Raw genomic sequence first — 16,710 nt, forward strand, 5'->3', positions numbered from 1 at the left:
ATCTTGGATAATTGTGAAATCAATCTTCTGATTTATTTTTTCCTTGCATTAACATAATTAACAATTTCTTTGGATTATTGATCTTAATTTATTCTTTCTATAGATTGTTGATGCTAATTGATTATTTCCTTAGATTATTGACTATGATTGATTCTTTCCTTATACTGTTGATTATCTCAACGAATACATTTTTGCCATCGGATCTCTCTTACATTATAAAAGGGCCGAGAATCCCTAACCCTGAAGTGACTTCTTCTCTTCCTTTGTTTTCATATCTTCACATCTTGTGAGATCTTTGTTGCTTGAGAAAACTAAACTTTGGTGATGCTTGAACAAAAGCTCCTCGCCGAACGTACTACGCGACAAGCAGATCTTCTTGGTGGGTTAGTGTATCCTTGCATTGGAGTGAGACTATTCTATTTTGCACAAAAGGGCAATTTAGTGTTAGGAACTTAGGATAGTGCTTTTGTAAGCCTAATCTAATGTTAGATTGTTCTAACTCTTTTGTTGATTTTAATTAGATTGTGGATTGATTAATTGGATGTAATTAGAATTAATTTTTTTCCTATATATAACACCTTAAAAAATAGTCTTCTCACAAATTTCCCTCTTTATCAATTTCCTATTATTCTAAATTTAATACAAAATTTACTTCTTGTTTATTAAATCTCAACGAGTATTAATCGTAATTTTTTTTCATAAACAAATTCAAATGAAAATTAATCATAAAATAAAGCATGCAAAATTCCTTATATAAATACTATAACCCAATGGAACAACGCACAGAGAGATCTTGCCTCCTTATCATTATAAATAAATAAATAAATAAACAAACAAAAACACATCCTCCTAAAAATAACACCGACCCAACATAATAATTGAAAAAAAAAATGAAAATCAAATAAAACAAAAAAACAAAAACACAAAAAACACAAAAAAGGAATAAAATTTAAAAAATAAAATAAATTTTTAAAAGACAAAACTACAAACACCTTACGTGCATTCCTTCGTTCACAGAAGCTCTGAATCACTCCACCGACTTGGCAAGCGCCAGCGCCTCTCCGGCCAACTTCCCATAGTTCCGATCCTCCGAAGATGAATAAGTTACGCACACTTTAAATGCCTCACTATATATATATATATATATGTGTGTGTGTGTGTATATATTATACACATTACATAGAAGCGTAACAAATAGAAGTTTTGAAAATTGAATTGATTTGGGGCTTGAGAAGTGATCATCTTTGGTCACTGGTGTGTGACACCGTTTTATGACCTGACCCAAATTTGTTTTCATTCATTGGCAACACCAATTTCCAACACTAGTTAGATCCTAGAGTTTTGTTATGCGCATGTGTTAAATTATTGTTGTTTACTCAATGCTATGTAAAAAGGACAAGAAATTGCAAGATGCAAACAGTTCTTAATTCAATCAAGGACCATAAGAAATCTGACATTATTGGATGGGCACATGATTATTTAACACATAAAGCTCAGCGCAAAAACTCTGATTTGTGATGCTTGTATGGTGGCAATCAAATTTAAGAACAAACATGGGAATCAATGATCTTGCATTGTTTGCCAACAACCTAAAATGTTTAGCAATGAGAATTATCCGTGGATGAATCTCTTTTATATTTAATTGGTCAAATAACATCCTCCTTCCAAAGTAGACTTCTCACTGATATTTGGCAAACGAATCATTTCTTCAGAAAATGCTTTACTATTTCACCAGTAATTTTTACAAGAACAAGCACCATCTTTGTAATGATGGAAACGATTCCGGTCTCGCACAATGACAATCCGATTGAAAAGCTCCGACACCAACTGCATCACAGAGTGACAGTCCTCACAGATTCTCAGATTCTTCACGATGCGAATAACGGTCCCTCCCTCAGAATTTATCAATCCAAATGCAAGTGCAAGTTTTTCGCTATGTTGAGAAATGCACACCTCCTTGTCTTCCTCATTGATATCGAATGGAACACCTCCAATAACTGGTCTGTACCCTCGGAGAACGGCAAGTCTCAGTATCTCATCAAGCATTCTATATATCTGATCAGACTGAGGATGCAAAGTGTCTCCTGACAAGAACTCATGAACAACACCATCCAATTCAATTGAACTCGATCCCGGAGGTTTTCGTATTCTCTGCTCTTTCATCAAGCATCTCACTTGCTCAACCATATCCCATTTCCCAATGGCTGCATACACATTAGATAGAAACACAAGAGCCCCTGCATTCTGTGAATCCAACTCCAACATCTCCTTGGCAGCCATTTCACCAATCTCGACATTCTTGTGAACTCTACAAGCCACAAGCATCGCACCCCAAATCATCACATCTGGTTTCAAACGCATTCTTTTGATCAAAGCCAATGCCTTTTCCAACTCCCCAGCTCTGCCCAACAAATCAACAACACAACCATAATGCTCGATCGTAGGTTCCACGAAGTAAAGCTCCTGCATTTCATCCAGCAATTTCATCCCTTTTTGCACGTATCCAGCATGACTACAAGCACTCAAGACACCGGTGATTGTCACTGAGTCTGGTTTAACTCCGGCATTCTGCATCTCGGCAAAGAGATCAAGCGCCTCCTTTGCCAAACCATTCAACGCCAACCCGCTAATCATCACACTCCAAGCCCTGACATCCTTCTCTTTCATGTTGTCAAACAAAGAGCTTGCGGTTTCAATCTCCCCGCACCTAGCATACATATTGATCAGCGCCGTTCCTAGGTTCGTCGTCAACCTCATGCAACACCGATCGACATAAGCGTGCACCCATTTCCCCATATCCAAAGCCCCCAGATGCGCACACGCAGAGATGACACCAAGCATTGTTATCTCATCGGCACGAGCATTGGATCCATCCTGCATCATCCTAAACACACGAATCGCATCACTGTACCTACAGCATCCAATGTATGCCTTAATAAGCGCATTCCAAGAGGTGACATCTCTCTGAGGACTTCTATCAAACAGTTTCTGTGCAACTACTATACAACCACAAGAAGCGTAGAAATTCACCAGCGATGTCTGGATGAATGGATCGAAATCCTCAAAACCATGGCGGATGAGAGTCCCATGGACTCCCAGGCCGACGCGAGGGTCGGCGATGCGAGTGCAAGCTTTGAGGACGAAAGGAAAGGTGTAGTTGTTAGGGACGTACCCATCGGCAAGCATCTGGCAATAGAGGGCGATGGCTTCGCAAGGATCGCCGCCATGAGCGTAGCCTCGGATTAACGAGTTCCACATGAAGGTGTTGAGCGGGGGCTGAATCCAGGCGAAGAGGGAGCGAGCGTAGCCTAGATTGGTGGCGCCGGAGGCGACGATGTCGGAAATGAGCTTCCCGGCGGCGAGGGTATCAAGGATCTCGCCGCTCCGGAGGAGCTTTGCATGGATGCGCTTGAGATGATTCAGGGACGAAGGCGGGAACTTCTGATTCGAATTCAAATTCGAATTTGAAATTTGGCGGGAAGTAACGGTCGGATTTGGCGCGATGGAGACGAAGGAGAGCTTGCGAGTTCTCATCTGGGTCTCGTTTTGAGGTTTCAAAGCTCATGTATATAAAGTTGAAGGCTGTGTCCAGCGTGGTAGATGGGACCCACTTAATGCCACGTCAGACTCGTGGTTTTATAGCGGGTTATCGAGCGAGAGGGAGAGGAAGAGAGGCTGAGAGAGGATGAATGGCGGCAGGACGTTCAATCTCTTGCAGCAATGGCGGATTCCTCCTGGTCAATCGTTGAGCGGGAGAAGGGAGAGATTGGGTTATCAGATTCTCAAGGGTTGGTTTGCTTCTCTCTCGCCATCTCTTTTGATTTTGCGCTTCTTGAAATGGTGAACTATTGGGGACGGCTGCTTGGTTTTTGATTGAATCGCGCTTAGGTTTTCGTCATTTCTTTGATGCTTAATGCTTTGGATTGTCTTTGTGAACGATTTGTTGAATGATTCATTTGGTTGTTGTTTTTATTTTTGGGTGTTCAGTGTGGTCTGGTTAGGGTTTATGTTTGCCAGGTTGTTTGTTTTTTTTGGATTTATTTTGTTGTTTTGGGATTTTGGAATGTGTCAATTAATATTGTGAGTGTTGTTTATATGGAACTAAATGCTGACTTTGATCTGAACTTTGGAGCTGAGTGAATGGTTAGTCCTTAGCCTTTGTTGATGAAGATGCTTGTGTTTTGGATTTGCAGGCCATTTTTTTCCAGTGAAAGTGTGGAATTGTTGTTCCTTTCGCTGTTGTCAGGAGTTGCAATCTAATGTTGGTGATGTTGTGGAAAATTCATCTGCCTTTGGATCTGATATTGCTCTCAAAATTGGCACCCCGGTGTGTTTCCTTTGGGAATGATTTATTTAGCCAGTAGTAAACTTTTAGGATTGGTATTGTTTTTTTGCTCGAAATTTTTTATTGTGGATGTGGACAATATTAGATTTGATGATGCTTGAATATGATTTTAACTGATTTTATGCTAGTGCTTTGAGCTGTTCTCAACCTTTAGAACCTAAATATTCATCATTGGCTTTAAGTGGATATTTTTGATGTCAAGTTAGAGAAGTTGGATGATTAATTATCAAATATGAGTGGAGGTAACAAAATATATGCCATATGGATTATATCTATAGTGAACCATGTCAAGTATGGTTTCATTGATAGTTTCTCACTTTTACATGATAAAAATGGCATTCCTTAAAAATACATGCTGAGAAGTATGTTATTGTATGGGGGAAGTATGGGGATTGGACTTGTTGTATGACTTTTAATTGCTTTAAGAATGCATGCGAGAGGTCTTAAGCAAAGGTTATGTAAATACTAAATATATATAGTTTCATACATATTTGAACTATACCATCTTAAACTACTACCTACATACAGGGAAAACCTGCACAAAATCATAAAAGCCTTGGAGCATTTCAGATGCTACCAATCGTTATGCCTTCAATTGATATTCTTGCTTCAGCCAAGAGAAAAGCAAGAAATGTACCTCCTACCAGAGGTAATGGAGTGCTAACATTTTTTAATCACTTGTCGTATGCTGCCTATTTGATATGATCTGTTGTATCCAATGCTGCAAGTTATATGTTTCCTCATGTGATAGGGATTGCAAACCTTGCAAAACGAGAGAGGAACAAAGGTGCAAAACAGCTGGATGCGTTGATGAAAGTTGAAATCTTGAACTTTTACGCTCTTGTTTTGAAATTTGAACTGATCGCTTTGTTATTTTTTTTTTTCTCAGGTTCTTGTTTGTGGCATTTATCATTTACATTTAAATTTATTTTTCTTCCTAGGAATTAGCTGTTCCTTTGAGACAATATACGGAGAACTTCCCTAACAAACAATACCTGCATCCATATGAGCGGTCCCTTATTGAGCTAACTCTTGGAGATGGTAACTATGAGGAGGTATGCTGCTTGTTCTGCAAAAATAGCGTGCGTGTTGAAATTCCAATTTACTTTCAATATTTGCCAATGGCCAAATAGCTGCAAATAGCTTTTATGATGGAAGTTGGGAACTTATTATCTGTTGTGATCTTGATGGCTCTACGAAAGGCTGAAATTGGCCTATCTTTGAAGGCATGCCACCCGTAACGCACTCGCTAAATGTTCCATAAGTATCTAAACATATCCAACTCCATGGATGACTGTCTTTGGAGTGAGCATGATCATTATCAGCACTAACCTTCTCACCTTAATCTATCCTTATCTGGATTCTGGCCAATCACATTCATAACCTATTTTTGTTACCATTGCCAAGCAAAATCACTTTCTTATATGTGCATATATGCCATGTTTCTCTTTTTTGCGTGAAATTATTTTTATTTTGTTTAGTGTTTCTTTTTAAAATTTTTATATCCTAATCTTTTTGAGATTGCTTGGTAGGTATTAAGGAGAGTTGATTCACTTAGGAAGAAAATTGTATCTATTGGAAAGCAACAAGCATCTCTTTGCGCGCAGGTTTGACTCTAGAAAGTATTGCGGTGACACTCTTCAAGTTTTCGTAATTGTAGTTTGAGTTGAAATTACATTTATGTCCTATTCCATAAAAAGCAAGGTCTTTATTCAGGTTTGGTATTAACCTTGGCAGTCCATGTCAAAGCGTGAAGCAGAAGAGCGGCTAAACGAGGTCTGTGTGCATTTTTATGGCAGTGTCCCATTCCCTTGCATGTTCTTGTCTCTTATGTGGTTCTTGTTGATTTTGAATTTCTCTTGCTAATGTTTATTGAACCCTCCATGAGCATGCTTTCGATCTCAGGGTTTAAAGAAGATTGAGGAAGTATTCCATATTGGGAGTAATGCTGTAGAGGATTTGTTGCATGTTGCAAAGGTAATTTTTGTGCACACAATCATGTTTCAGTTCAAGCATCACATTTTCATCAGTACTCATGTTGTCTAAGCGAGATAATGCCTCACAAGAAATAAGTGTGATATTAATATCCTTGAGGCACTGATATTTGAGTCCCTCTCAAGATTTGTATGGCTAAAAAACAGATCTCTAAGCTTCAATTGTTCTGTGAACTAATTTAGCTTATCATTATAGATAAGGCATGACACTGATTGGTACATAAGACAGCCTATCTCATTTTTCACATATTCGAGGTCTTGAGCGGCAAACCTCCAAGATTTGGAACTAGGAAGGCAACTGATTTTATCAGGGATTGGATCCTTCTAAAATTTTAACAGAGATCAGATCCTTTTAAAATTTTATCAGAGAGTAGATCCTTCTAACAAGCCAGCGAGTCAACATGCTATACAAATAACTGGATTTATCCATATATTATTTAATTGTTCTTATTCCTCCAGACATTGCGTGCTATGCCAGTTGTAGATTTAGAAAAACCAACACTCTGTCTTGTTGGAGCACCAAATGTGGGGAAATCATCATTAGTTCGAATACTTTCAACGGGGAAGCCAGAGGTGAACATTTCACTCAAATTTAATGGCTCAACCTTTAAATTCTACAAAGCATCCATGCCTCCAATTTGGTTTTGTTTTTTCTTCTTATAGGTTTGCAACTACCCTTTTACAACTAGAGGTATTCTCATGGGTCACATTGTTTTGAATTATGAGCGCTTTCAGGTAGATTGACATCTTAAGAATTTAATCTTTTTATTTATCACTTTTACTGTTTTACACTATTGGATTAGCAATACAGAAGTTGACTAAATATGCTGCAGGTTACTGATACTCCTGGACTTCTTATGAGGCATGACGGTAAATCATCTCTTTGAATCTGATGTGCTATATAGCATTATTGGTTGCATCAGGGTAATGTAGGGTTCATATATCCTTTTGAATCCCAGAGGACAGGAATAATCTAGAAAGATTAACACTCGCCGTGCTCTCTCATTTGCCAACTGCTGTATTATATGTCCATGACCTCTCTGGAGAATGTGGGACCTCACCTGATGATCAGGTTTGGCATCTTCAATTTTCTTCCATTATTGCTAACTTTTTTTTATTTATGATGTCTGGTTTGTCATTTAGTTTACAAAAGAAATGTATGTCTTGATGATCATAGTTTGTTCAATTTGTTCAAGATACAACAGGAATATCTCATTGAGGTTTGGTTGTGTCACGTTCCCTATTTGCAAAAAATTTATCCTTTGTGGAATTTGACCATTTCTTGAACCTTCTTCTTTTTTTTTTTTTAATGTGCTATTGCTCTTTTTGTTTTCACATGTAAGTGCCACTGTGGATCATGCAGTTTACCACATACAAAGAGATGAAGGAGAGATTCAGCAATCATCTTTGGCTTGATGTTGTTTCCAAGTGTGATTTGCTGCAAGTTTCCCCAGCAAGCAACCTTCAAGATGATATGGAAAAATACAAAAGCTTTGGACCTGAGGGAGCCATCCGAGTTTCGGTCAAAAGTGAATTTGGTCTTCCAGAGGTTGGTTGGACATACTTGCAGCACAACATTGTCATTGTCGTAGATAACCTTCTTTTGTTTTTCTAGTGTTCCTATGAAAGCAACTTGAGATTGACATTTGTTTTGCAAATTGTCAGCTCAAGGAAAGAGTCCATGGCATGTTGATCTCTCAAATGGCGAAAATCAGAAATGAGACAAACAGCAAAGAGAGCTAAGGCATCGATCACATATGGAATTAGTGTAATTTCAACCCTAATCCTACTCTGAAAACTCCTTTCTTATTTTTGGTACAGCAAGTCAGATAAATGATGCCCTTGCTTGATCAATGATATACAGGTTGAAATTACTTCATAAATCAAGCATTCGGAACAAAGCAGTTGGTCATCGATGAAACCAGGTTCTGCGTCATCTCTATCTATAACTTCGCCAATAATTTATTTCAAGCTTTATAAGTTGAATGCTTTAGAGACTGGCGTGTTACAATGGTGTTTGCATAAACATTTGACTTTTTGAAGGGGAATCCATCTCTCGCTTTCAGAGAAGCTCTAATGAAGTTCCTCTGAAAGCATTCATAGATTAAAGTATGGGATAATTGGCCTTATCCACTAATTATTTTATTAAAACGCCTAAACTTTAATATGGATGATGGGCTATAAAGAATGGGGGAACACATGTCATCTAGTATGCAGTTGAACTTTTCTTAGTAGTCTTGATTTACATTTTCATGTAAATGCTTGCAAACAAATGCAACTAGGCCTTTCCTAGGGGGACCATTGCTTGATCTATTTTGTTTTACACTTTGTCACGTCATTATTTCAGTTTATAATTCACAAATTATTCAATTCAAAATCACAAAAAACATAATACATAAACTATTTGGACCAATAAATCCATTGGGTTTGTTTAGTGTATCATAATTTATTTAAATAATCAAAAACATTAGTTTGGAATATCCTAACAATTAACATAGGGTTGGGGTGAATGAAGTCCAGTTGCTTGTTTGGGCACAAAAAATAAAAAATAAAAAAAAGAGTAAATTTTAAGATATTTAATTAAGGAATTTTTTTTATAAGCTATTTAATGATTTCATGCAATAATCAATGGATAAATTTCAATTTAAATCCATTTGAGTTCAACCTGATTCACCCTCTGGTTGGGTAGGGTCTAAGATTGCCTTCCCTGTTGCCAGTCTTGGGTCCCTACCGCAACTTAAGCTCCGCTGGATGTCAATTGAAATTCACATTTTCTTAAAAAAAAAAGAAAAAGAAAAGAAAACTATTCCAACAGTCTAATGATAGTTTCTAGTGTATTTTGATTTATTTTAATCCCAAGTTTGGAATATCTGCATAACAGCATCGCATCAACAATCACAAGAAGATAAATGAGCTCATCATTTAATGACGTGAAATGCAGAAAGTACATTGCACTCATGTCGGGTTTGGTAGTCACACTCAAAAAACAGTGTAAAAATCCAATCATAGCGTGAACAAAGCATACTAATTGCACTTGAAAAACACGAGCATCTCCACTAAAAAAAACAGGACATCAACAGTATAATAAACCCATCACTTTGCTTTGCTTTTAATAAGCCGGCTTCCATTCCTTCCCCTGTTTCTTACCAAACTCCTCCACGCCTCATTGTCCTTCCTTTCCATCCTTTTCTTTTATCCCTTCTTATCCATCCTATATTATTAAAAACATTATGATGAATGAGTATATGCATGTTTTAAATGTAAACTTGATTGACACTCCGTCAAATAAATAAATAAATAAATAAATAAAACACACTAGAGGTTAGTGAATGCTGAAGTCTTGCGTGGAGCTTTTGTACGATTTAATCCCCATCAATATGAGCTAATCTTTTGTTTATGTTAAATATATAATATACTGTGATTTATCTATACATATATACATAATCAATATTTTGTTTATGTTAAGTTTAGATTTTTTACTGAATTTATCATTATTAATTTGTATTATATTTATCTTTCTATTTATTTATTTTTTCAAATATTTTACTTTATATGATATTGGGGTTACCAAAGAAGTAATTAAGCTGTTAAAAAAATAGAGATATGTATAAATTTTGCTGGAGTAAATGGAGAGGTGGAACTCATACATAAGTGAATTATAAACCCTAAAACCACTTATTCATAATTATTACTTAAATTCTCAAAAATAAATCCTCACTTCTCATTCAAACTCTCAAGTATTTAAATTCACCCTTTCTTAGTTGGTCTAAAAGGGTTTTTTCCCGTACTAACGCTAATAATGTCTGAATGTTCTAACTTTTGACCGGCATTACATCTTATCCTGCTCCACCAACGACTCCATTAACACAATTCCCAACTTTCCCTTAGAACCGTTTAACTTAACTTACTCCTAAGGATCACCTCAACCCAAACCTCCACTAATAAAAGCCTACCTCCTCTTCTTTCCCTTCTTATACGAGCAAGCTCAATTCCATCACTCCCTTCCAAGCTTCAATCGTGGGATCTCTCACCTTCGTCTCGGATGGTGGAGGAGAGGTTCTCCGGTGATCAACGGCGATGAAGTGCAAGCGCCACCCCTGCGAAGGCGGCGTTGGCGTCTGCGCGTCCTGCCTTCGTGAACGCCTTCTCTTGCTCGCTGCCGCCCAGAACGCCATTCCCGATCTCTTGCCATCGCAGCAGCAGAAGCAGCTCGTGTTCCCTGGATCCGTCTCGCCTTACCTCTCTCGCCGCTTGTCCATCGGCGACGACGAGCCGGAACCTCGCCGCCGTCTCCAGCGCTTCCTCAGCACACCCGAGAGCCGCGCGATCGGCCCTAAGAGGTTCTCTCTCTTCTCCGCCCTCTTCGGGTACTCTAGATCTGAAGCCATCGTCACCGATCTCAATGGCGTGAAGGGATCTAGCCCCGGCTCGTGGTTTTCCGCCATCACCCGCTGGCGGGGAAAAAAACCCAAGGATCAGTCGAGGAAATCATGGCGAGCTCCGGACAAAGGGATGTCTCCGGATAGAGAATCCGCAGCCGGAGACGAAGGCTCCCCGTCATCGAGTGGTGACGAGGCGGAGCCCCGGCTCCCAGGACCAACGCCGGCAAGGAAATTCCCGGCGAAAGGAAAGCAACGGGGGAGCTCGATATCAGGGTTCGCCGTGTGTCTCAACCCACTAGTGAGAGCAAGCCCTAACCAACTCCGCTGCACCGGGATAGATACGGCGGCTTGGATCGCTGCCGGCGAGCTCCACGGCGGCTCCACGAACCCTCGCCAGCACCGGCACTTGGCACTCGGGCCCAATCGCTCCAAAAAACTCGCGGATTTGGGTAAATTTCCGTGACGCTTTTGTCCATTGTCTTATTCACTACTTTTTTTATTTTTATTTTTATTTTTAAATATAAGAAAAAAGAAGAAAAAAAACTTTTCTCCAATTCTTTTGGGAGTAACGGTGCTCATTTAAAGTTTTTTTTTCTTTTTTCTTAGAACTTAAAAATTTTAGAAAAAATAATAATAATAATTGAAGCATTTCTAAAGGACTTGAATGTAAATAAATGAAAGAATGTTGGTAGTTTTTACTAGCTTCTTTGATAGTGTCACTTTCTCTTGCTTTCGTGATGCTTTCGAGAATTAATAACGACGAACCATCCATTTTGGTGGTCGCTGTCGCTGAGTGGTTGGTTGTATGGAAACCGTTCATCCCCCTCTTCGTTGCTTGACACGTGTTCATTTAGTTTTTGTCTTGGCGCATGGGACATGAGAGGCCATCCGAGTTTTGTCCTATCTTTTGAGTCTTTTATATTTTGCGTGCTCGGTCTTATAATTTAGTTATGTATACTTCGGAAAAGTCAACTAATTAGTGCATGAGAAATGGTAGTTGCTAATATTTTTTTAATTATTATTTTATGATGACATGTGTTTTTTAAGGAATTTACAAAACAATGAAAAGTAGTTTTAAAAAATGTTTACTAAAAATTTTACAATATGATACATCAGACCTTGTTATTTTATCTAATTTTTTGGTTCTCAATTGAATAAGTAGAAAGGGAAGAACTCGTGTAACTGACTTTGAATAGTTTGAAATACTTATTTTTTTTTTATTTTCAATAAAATAAGGTAGAAAGTAAGAATTCATATAGTTGAACCATTAATGGGTTGTTGCTATTGTTATTGTTGGTGTAGTTTGTATTATTAAAATTACAAAAGAAATAATAATAATAATACATAGGCACGGATGGTATTGGGATTGTAGGGCCTAGGGATCAACTGGCGAAGTTGTTGTTTTCTTGTCTTCATCTAAAATTATATTGCAGAAGTTGCTGAAATAGAGAAGTTCCAATAAGAACTTCCCATTTGCAACAAAAGAGACATCAAGCAATCAATTGATTGATTGATTAATTCATTAAAAAAAGAGTTGTGACTTGTGAGTAATTGATTGATTATTTGTTTATTAGAAATATCAAATATGAGAGTGTGAATGGGTATAATACTCATACTAGAAACTAGGCCAAGCAAGATGGAAAAATATTTCTGTTGAATTTTCAATTCAACATTTTTATTAATAGTTTTCTTTTCCTCTCTTGTGTTTTATATGTCTTCAACTTGCATTAATTTGGTGGACCAAGTCTTTGAATGACATTTAGTTTTGTATTACTTTGTTTGTGGATTCACAATTGGGCTATACTGATAAATATAATGGCATTCTTTGAGTTTATGATTGAGTTATATTACTTTATTAGAGTACCAAGGATTGATTAATTTGTAAGAAAAATCTTTTTATTTTTTTATTTTAAGAGAGTGTTTGGTTGGAAGAATGGAATGTGAGCCATTACTTACATTGTGTAAATTTTTTTTTTGGTGTGGAGTAATGAGAGTGAGGGAGGTACGACGAAGGAGCGAGGAAAATTATAGAGCAGGATTCACAATTACTTATTTTGAGAGGATTCTTGCTTGGACTATGAAATGACAATATTACCTTTTCTTTAGCTCACTTTTTTTTTTTGGAAAATAACCAAATTATAATTAGTTATTTAAATTAGATATCTAATTATTAATTATAATATTAACAATAAATTTGGACATTAATCAATATCAATGGATAAAAAATAATAATCATGGTTCATCATATATTTTTTTAAAAATATATTTAGATTAATAATTAGGTATTTATTATAATTAATTAATTGCTATAAACTTTCTCTTAAGTCTGCTCAGTCAGTCACTTTATTTTCTATTTTCAATAAATTATTTTTCCAATTTTTTTAAAAAAACATAGTTTTATTTTTATTTTATTTTTTTCAATCCTTTTTATTGTCATTGCTCTTTCACCTTTTCTAAGTGCTTCGATACACAAGGGTGATTCACAGTCTTTGAAACGCTTGTTTAATGGAGAGCACTGTTTCTCTTTCTTTTCTTCTTTTTACTATTATTTGATTTATTTTAAAACCAAAAGTAGTTGACAACTAGTGATAGTTGTACAAGTGTACAACAACATGCTGTGTGGATAATTAAAGCTAAGCATCATTAGAAAGCCACTTCCAATAATATATAATTAATTTGCCTAATTAAAGTACAAAAGTGGTAAAAGTTTCATCTATTTGACAAGCATTGGGGAGATTGTTTAGGGTTATTATCTCATCTTTTTGATGCCCACTTGAAGCTTAGTGCTTGAGGAAACAAAAAAGTGGAGGATTCTTTGTACATTCCTACATGATTGCTTTCCTCCATTAATTGATTCTATTTTTCTTGGTGGTATTCTGTTTTCTTTGAAGAGATAATTAATGGTGTTACTTATTTAAATATTTATGCATATGACTTTAATTGCATAAACTTTAAAGATATATGTTTTAATATTGATTATAAATTAACAAATGATACATTGAAGTTATATAAATTATATCTGTTCTAACAAATTCTCACAAGATATATTTTTATGAAAGAATATTTTAAATCTTATATATATATAATATCAATTCATCATACAGGAATGCCTAAAAAAATATTATTTAATACAGTAGATCCATCATATGACAACAAAAAAAGCAAACACAAGTACATTATAAAACACAACTATCTTTATTAAATAAAATAATAATAATAATAATACTTATAATAAGCATTCAAGTTTATTTGAATCACTAGACAACTCTATCATGAATGACATCTGATCCATTATCTCCATCATTTGAAGAAGAAAAAGAAGAACAAGGCTGCTTCTTGTTCTTAGTCTCCAAATCATCAAGATAATGTTGATAAATATAAGAAAGAAAACCCCAAACAGCAATCAACATGGCCATGATCTTCACTCCATCCATCCTATCATGAAAGAAAATCACAGCAAAGATTGGCACCAATGGCAAACTCAATGTACTTATCATATTTGAAAACAAAGATGACACCACAAACACCAACCCTATCAGCCCCACTGCAGCCACTTGCCATCCAATTCCAATCCATACCAAAACCATCACATATGCCACCTTCCCTTCCTCAAACCCTTCCATCTCCTCCTTCAATCCTCTCCATTCTCCGCTCGCTAACAAACCGATTACCGATACCAAAGATGCAACAACTGATGTGCATATCTGAAGCTCAACAACAATGGTGAAACTCTCTTTCTTCAATACCTTTTGGAATGTTAGTTGTATCAGGCTTAGGATCAGTGAGTATGTAGCTGATGCACCTACTGTGAGAACAAACCCTAATGGATATTTATTATACTCTGAAGCTTCACCGGAGTCTGAACGAACACCGAGAAGAGCAGCGGAGAAGGTTAGAAGGATCACAGAGTTGAAGATGAATGGTGTGAGCTTCTGTGAGTTGATGAAGTAAGAGAATAGAGCATTGAAAGCCAGTTGAGATGCACATATGAGTGAGTAAGTAGAAACTGGTAAATATAAGAGACCGTAAGAGTACATAAGATTATCGCCGGCAATGATTATGCCTAACATTATGTAGATGAAAATGATAGATGGGAAGGCAGTGGATGATGAGATGATCAAAGGGTGTTTTTTGTTGTATGTTGTTGTAATGTTGTAGATGAAAATGTAGATGATGAGGACCGGAAAGCCGACGGATTGGACTAGGGTGGACATCCAAAGGCTTTTGCCGCCTTTATCGAAGTATAGACGGCCGAGAAGTGTTGATGAGGTTTGGCCGGAGAGGATGAAGATTATGTTGAGTAACACTGTGAGCCACCATTTCCAGTGGTTTATTTTGAACTTGAATGTGTGTTTTGGGGATGGTTCTTTATTGTTGTTGTTATGATTGTTGCATGGTTGTTCTTGATGATCATTTGCTCCTCCTGTTTCCAATTAAATTCATGCAAATTCATGACTTTATATTGTTTGAAGTTCATCATGAGTTTAGAGCTTGACTTGGTTGAAGTTGTTTTACATAAATTAATGTATCTTTTATAAGTATAATTGGATTAGTTGAGAGCTTGACTTTGATAAGAATAGAGAGACTTTAGTATGCACCTTCATACTTAATTTAACTAACCTTGTCGTTAGATTTAAATTTCTTTATTGCTTTGTTGTAGTCATTATAATCTTTTTATTATGATCTCTCTCAAGTTCATTTCAATTTATAAGACTTGTATTAATGTATATAATAAGCATAATAGACAAAATTAAACTTGACTTTAATAAGAATAGAAAGACTTTTGTGCCACTCAAAAAAGATTTATTTCGTTATCATCAATCCTTTTATTTATTTATTTATTTTTATCACTTACTCAAAATCAGAGAAGTTCACAAGATGAATTGAACAATTAAAAAATAATAATAATAATCACAAATTAAAGAAGAAGAAAAAAATCAGTGATATTTGATTTAATTGTTTATCCTATAAAGCTATGTGCAAATTAACTTGTGTAATTTAGTGATGAGAACAACTAATTAACATCTCCTAATTAATCTTTAAATTCTTCGAGACTTTGATGAACATGGAAAAAGAAAGCATATGAGTAAATTAATGAATAAAGAAATGACTAACCTTGTATTTGGAGCTGAACTTCTTGGATATGATCATGATGAGCCATTAATTCTCTAATCCAATAACAAGAGTGATGAGGAATTGAAAGAGAGTAAGAAATCTATATATATATATATATAGATATAGATAAAAGATGGGAAAAGAAAGAAGAGGTTGGAAAGGAGAGATGGAGATTGGGTTTTGCTTTCTAGTGGAGTTCAAATGCTTTCTCTCTCTCTCTCTCAATTATTTATGTGAAGAATAATAACAAGACAAGTAGTAGAAAGAGTCAAGCAATACATAGTCCATCCTTTGTTTCTTTGTGTCTCTCATTTAATTGCTTGAAATATCTTCTTGACGTTTATTGAGTTTGAGTTTCACTTACGTTTCTAGTTTTTGTATTTATATTTTAATATTAATTTGGTAAATATGCAACCTCCATGAACCATATGTGAAAAATAATTTGTTTGGCAGGGTTCTCAACAAAAAAAAAAATGATGAGAATTATACTTTTGCATTCAAGAAAGTGTTTTTTTCTTTTTGTTATGAATTATGATGGTGAGAATTCTGTTAATTGTTTTTGAGGAAGAAGAGCAGGGCGAACTCACTGAGACTCTGCGGGCGCATGCCTCGTGGAACAAGTGAGGGACGGTCACGTCACGCCATTACCACCATCGGACATAACCACTATTCACAACTACTGTAATGCTGCTCACCGAGATCGAACTCTCACCATTCGGTGAAAGTTCTCATCTACGACCCATGCACTAAATAGATCCAAGATCATTGGCGAATTCTGTTAATTGTTGATATAGGCAAGGAGATTGATATATAAATAGATTTAATACCCTATTTAGTCATTTTATTATAGTTAATTTGTCCATTTAGTCTTCTA

General features: G+C 36.2%; 4 protein-coding genes across 6 annotated transcripts; 2 read left to right on the plus strand and 2 right to left on the minus strand.

Annotated features, from left to right (window-relative positions):
• Positions 1-1,399: 1,399 nt before the first annotated feature.
• On the minus strand, positions 1,400-3,552 carry LOC120261268 (pentatricopeptide repeat-containing protein At2g29760, chloroplastic-like). Of its 2 annotated transcripts, XM_039269098.1 has the most exons (2): positions 3,031-3,369; positions 1,400-2,911 (listed from the first exon to the last, which is right to left on the minus strand). In XM_039269098.1, the coding sequence occupies exons 1-2, from the start codon at positions 3,225-3,227 to the stop codon at positions 1,729-1,731; spliced, it is 1,380 nt and encodes a 459-aa protein (XP_039125032.1). In that variant the 5' UTR covers positions 3,228-3,369; the 3' UTR covers positions 1,400-1,728. The 2 variants fall into 2 exon arrangements, with proteins under 2 accessions (XP_039125032.1, XP_039125023.1); XM_039269089.1 differs by having other exon boundaries at positions 1,400-3,552.
• A 65-nt stretch (positions 3,553-3,617) lies between these two features.
• On the plus strand, positions 3,618-8,409 carry LOC120261279 (nucleolar GTP-binding protein 1). 2 transcript variants are annotated; one of them, XM_039269112.1, is made up of 15 exons: positions 3,621-3,788; positions 4,194-4,327; positions 4,874-4,994; positions 5,097-5,161; positions 5,287-5,400; positions 5,878-5,952; positions 6,083-6,121; positions 6,251-6,322; positions 6,799-6,912; positions 7,003-7,074; positions 7,173-7,209; positions 7,299-7,411; positions 7,703-7,888; positions 8,005-8,107; positions 8,204-8,409. In XM_039269112.1, exons 1-14 carry the CDS (start codon positions 3,686-3,688, stop codon positions 8,080-8,082), a joined length of 1,323 nt encoding a protein of 440 aa, XP_039125046.1. In that variant the 5' UTR covers positions 3,621-3,685; the 3' UTR covers positions 8,083-8,107; positions 8,204-8,409. The 2 variants fall into 2 exon arrangements, with proteins under 2 accessions (XP_039125055.1, XP_039125046.1); XM_039269121.1 differs by lacking the exons at positions 6,799-6,912; positions 7,003-7,074 and having other exon boundaries at positions 3,618-3,788.
• Positions 8,410-10,416: 2,007 nt separating this feature from the next.
• On the plus strand, positions 10,417-11,184 carry LOC120262137. The gene has a single exon (XM_039270205.1). It carries the CDS (start codon positions 10,417-10,419, stop codon positions 11,182-11,184), a length of 768 nt encoding a protein of 255 aa, XP_039126139.1.
• Positions 11,185-13,893: 2,709 nt separating this feature from the next.
• Positions 13,894-16,039, minus strand: LOC120256376 (probable purine permease 11). The gene is made up of 2 exons (XM_039264352.1): positions 15,837-16,039; positions 13,894-15,144 (listed from the first exon to the last, which is right to left on the minus strand). The coding sequence occupies exons 1-2, from the start codon at positions 15,880-15,882 to the stop codon at positions 13,979-13,981; spliced, it is 1,212 nt and encodes a 403-aa protein (XP_039120286.1). The 5' UTR covers positions 15,883-16,039; the 3' UTR covers positions 13,894-13,978.
• Between the last annotated feature and the right edge of the window lie 671 nt (positions 16,040-16,710).

Source organism: Dioscorea cayenensis, chromosome 1 (assembly GCF_009730915.1).
Source record: "Dioscorea cayenensis subsp. rotundata cultivar TDr96_F1 chromosome 1, TDr96_F1_v2_PseudoChromosome.rev07_lg8_w22 25.fasta, whole genome shotgun sequence".
Taxonomy (NCBI): domain Eukaryota; kingdom Viridiplantae; phylum Streptophyta; class Magnoliopsida; order Dioscoreales; family Dioscoreaceae; genus Dioscorea; species Dioscorea cayenensis.

What these genes read in the sequence shown, in the direction of transcription:
- LOC120261268 (XM_039269089.1), bottom strand. Translation starts at nt 3,534, where the DNA reads ATGAGAACTCGCAAGCTCTCCTTCGTCTCCATCGCGCCAAATCCGACC.
- LOC120261279 (XM_039269112.1), top strand. Translation starts at nt 3,686, where the DNA reads ATGAATGGCGGCAGGACGTTCAATCTCTTGCAGCAATGGCGGATTCCT. An exon ending in GGGTTATCAGATTCTCAAGG is followed by an intron (nt 3,789 to 4,193) that starts GTTGGTTTGCTT and finishes TTGGATTTGCAG; the next exon opens with GCCATTTTTTTCCAGTGAAA. An exon ending in CTCTCAAAATTGGCACCCCG is followed by an intron (nt 4,328 to 4,873) that starts GTGTGTTTCCTT and finishes ACCTACATACAG; the next exon opens with GGAAAACCTGCACAAAATCA.
- LOC120262137 (XM_039270205.1), top strand. Translation starts at nt 10,417, where the DNA reads ATGAAGTGCAAGCGCCACCCCTGCGAAGGCGGCGTTGGCGTCTGCGCG.
- LOC120256376 (XM_039264352.1), bottom strand. Translation starts at nt 15,882, where the DNA reads ATGGCTCATCATGATCATATCCAAGAAGTTCAGCTCCAAATACAAG. An exon ending in AGTTCAGCTCCAAATACAAG is followed by an intron (nt 15,145 to 15,836) that starts GTTAGTCATTTC and finishes AATTGGAAACAG; the next exon opens with GAGGAGCAAATGATCATCAA.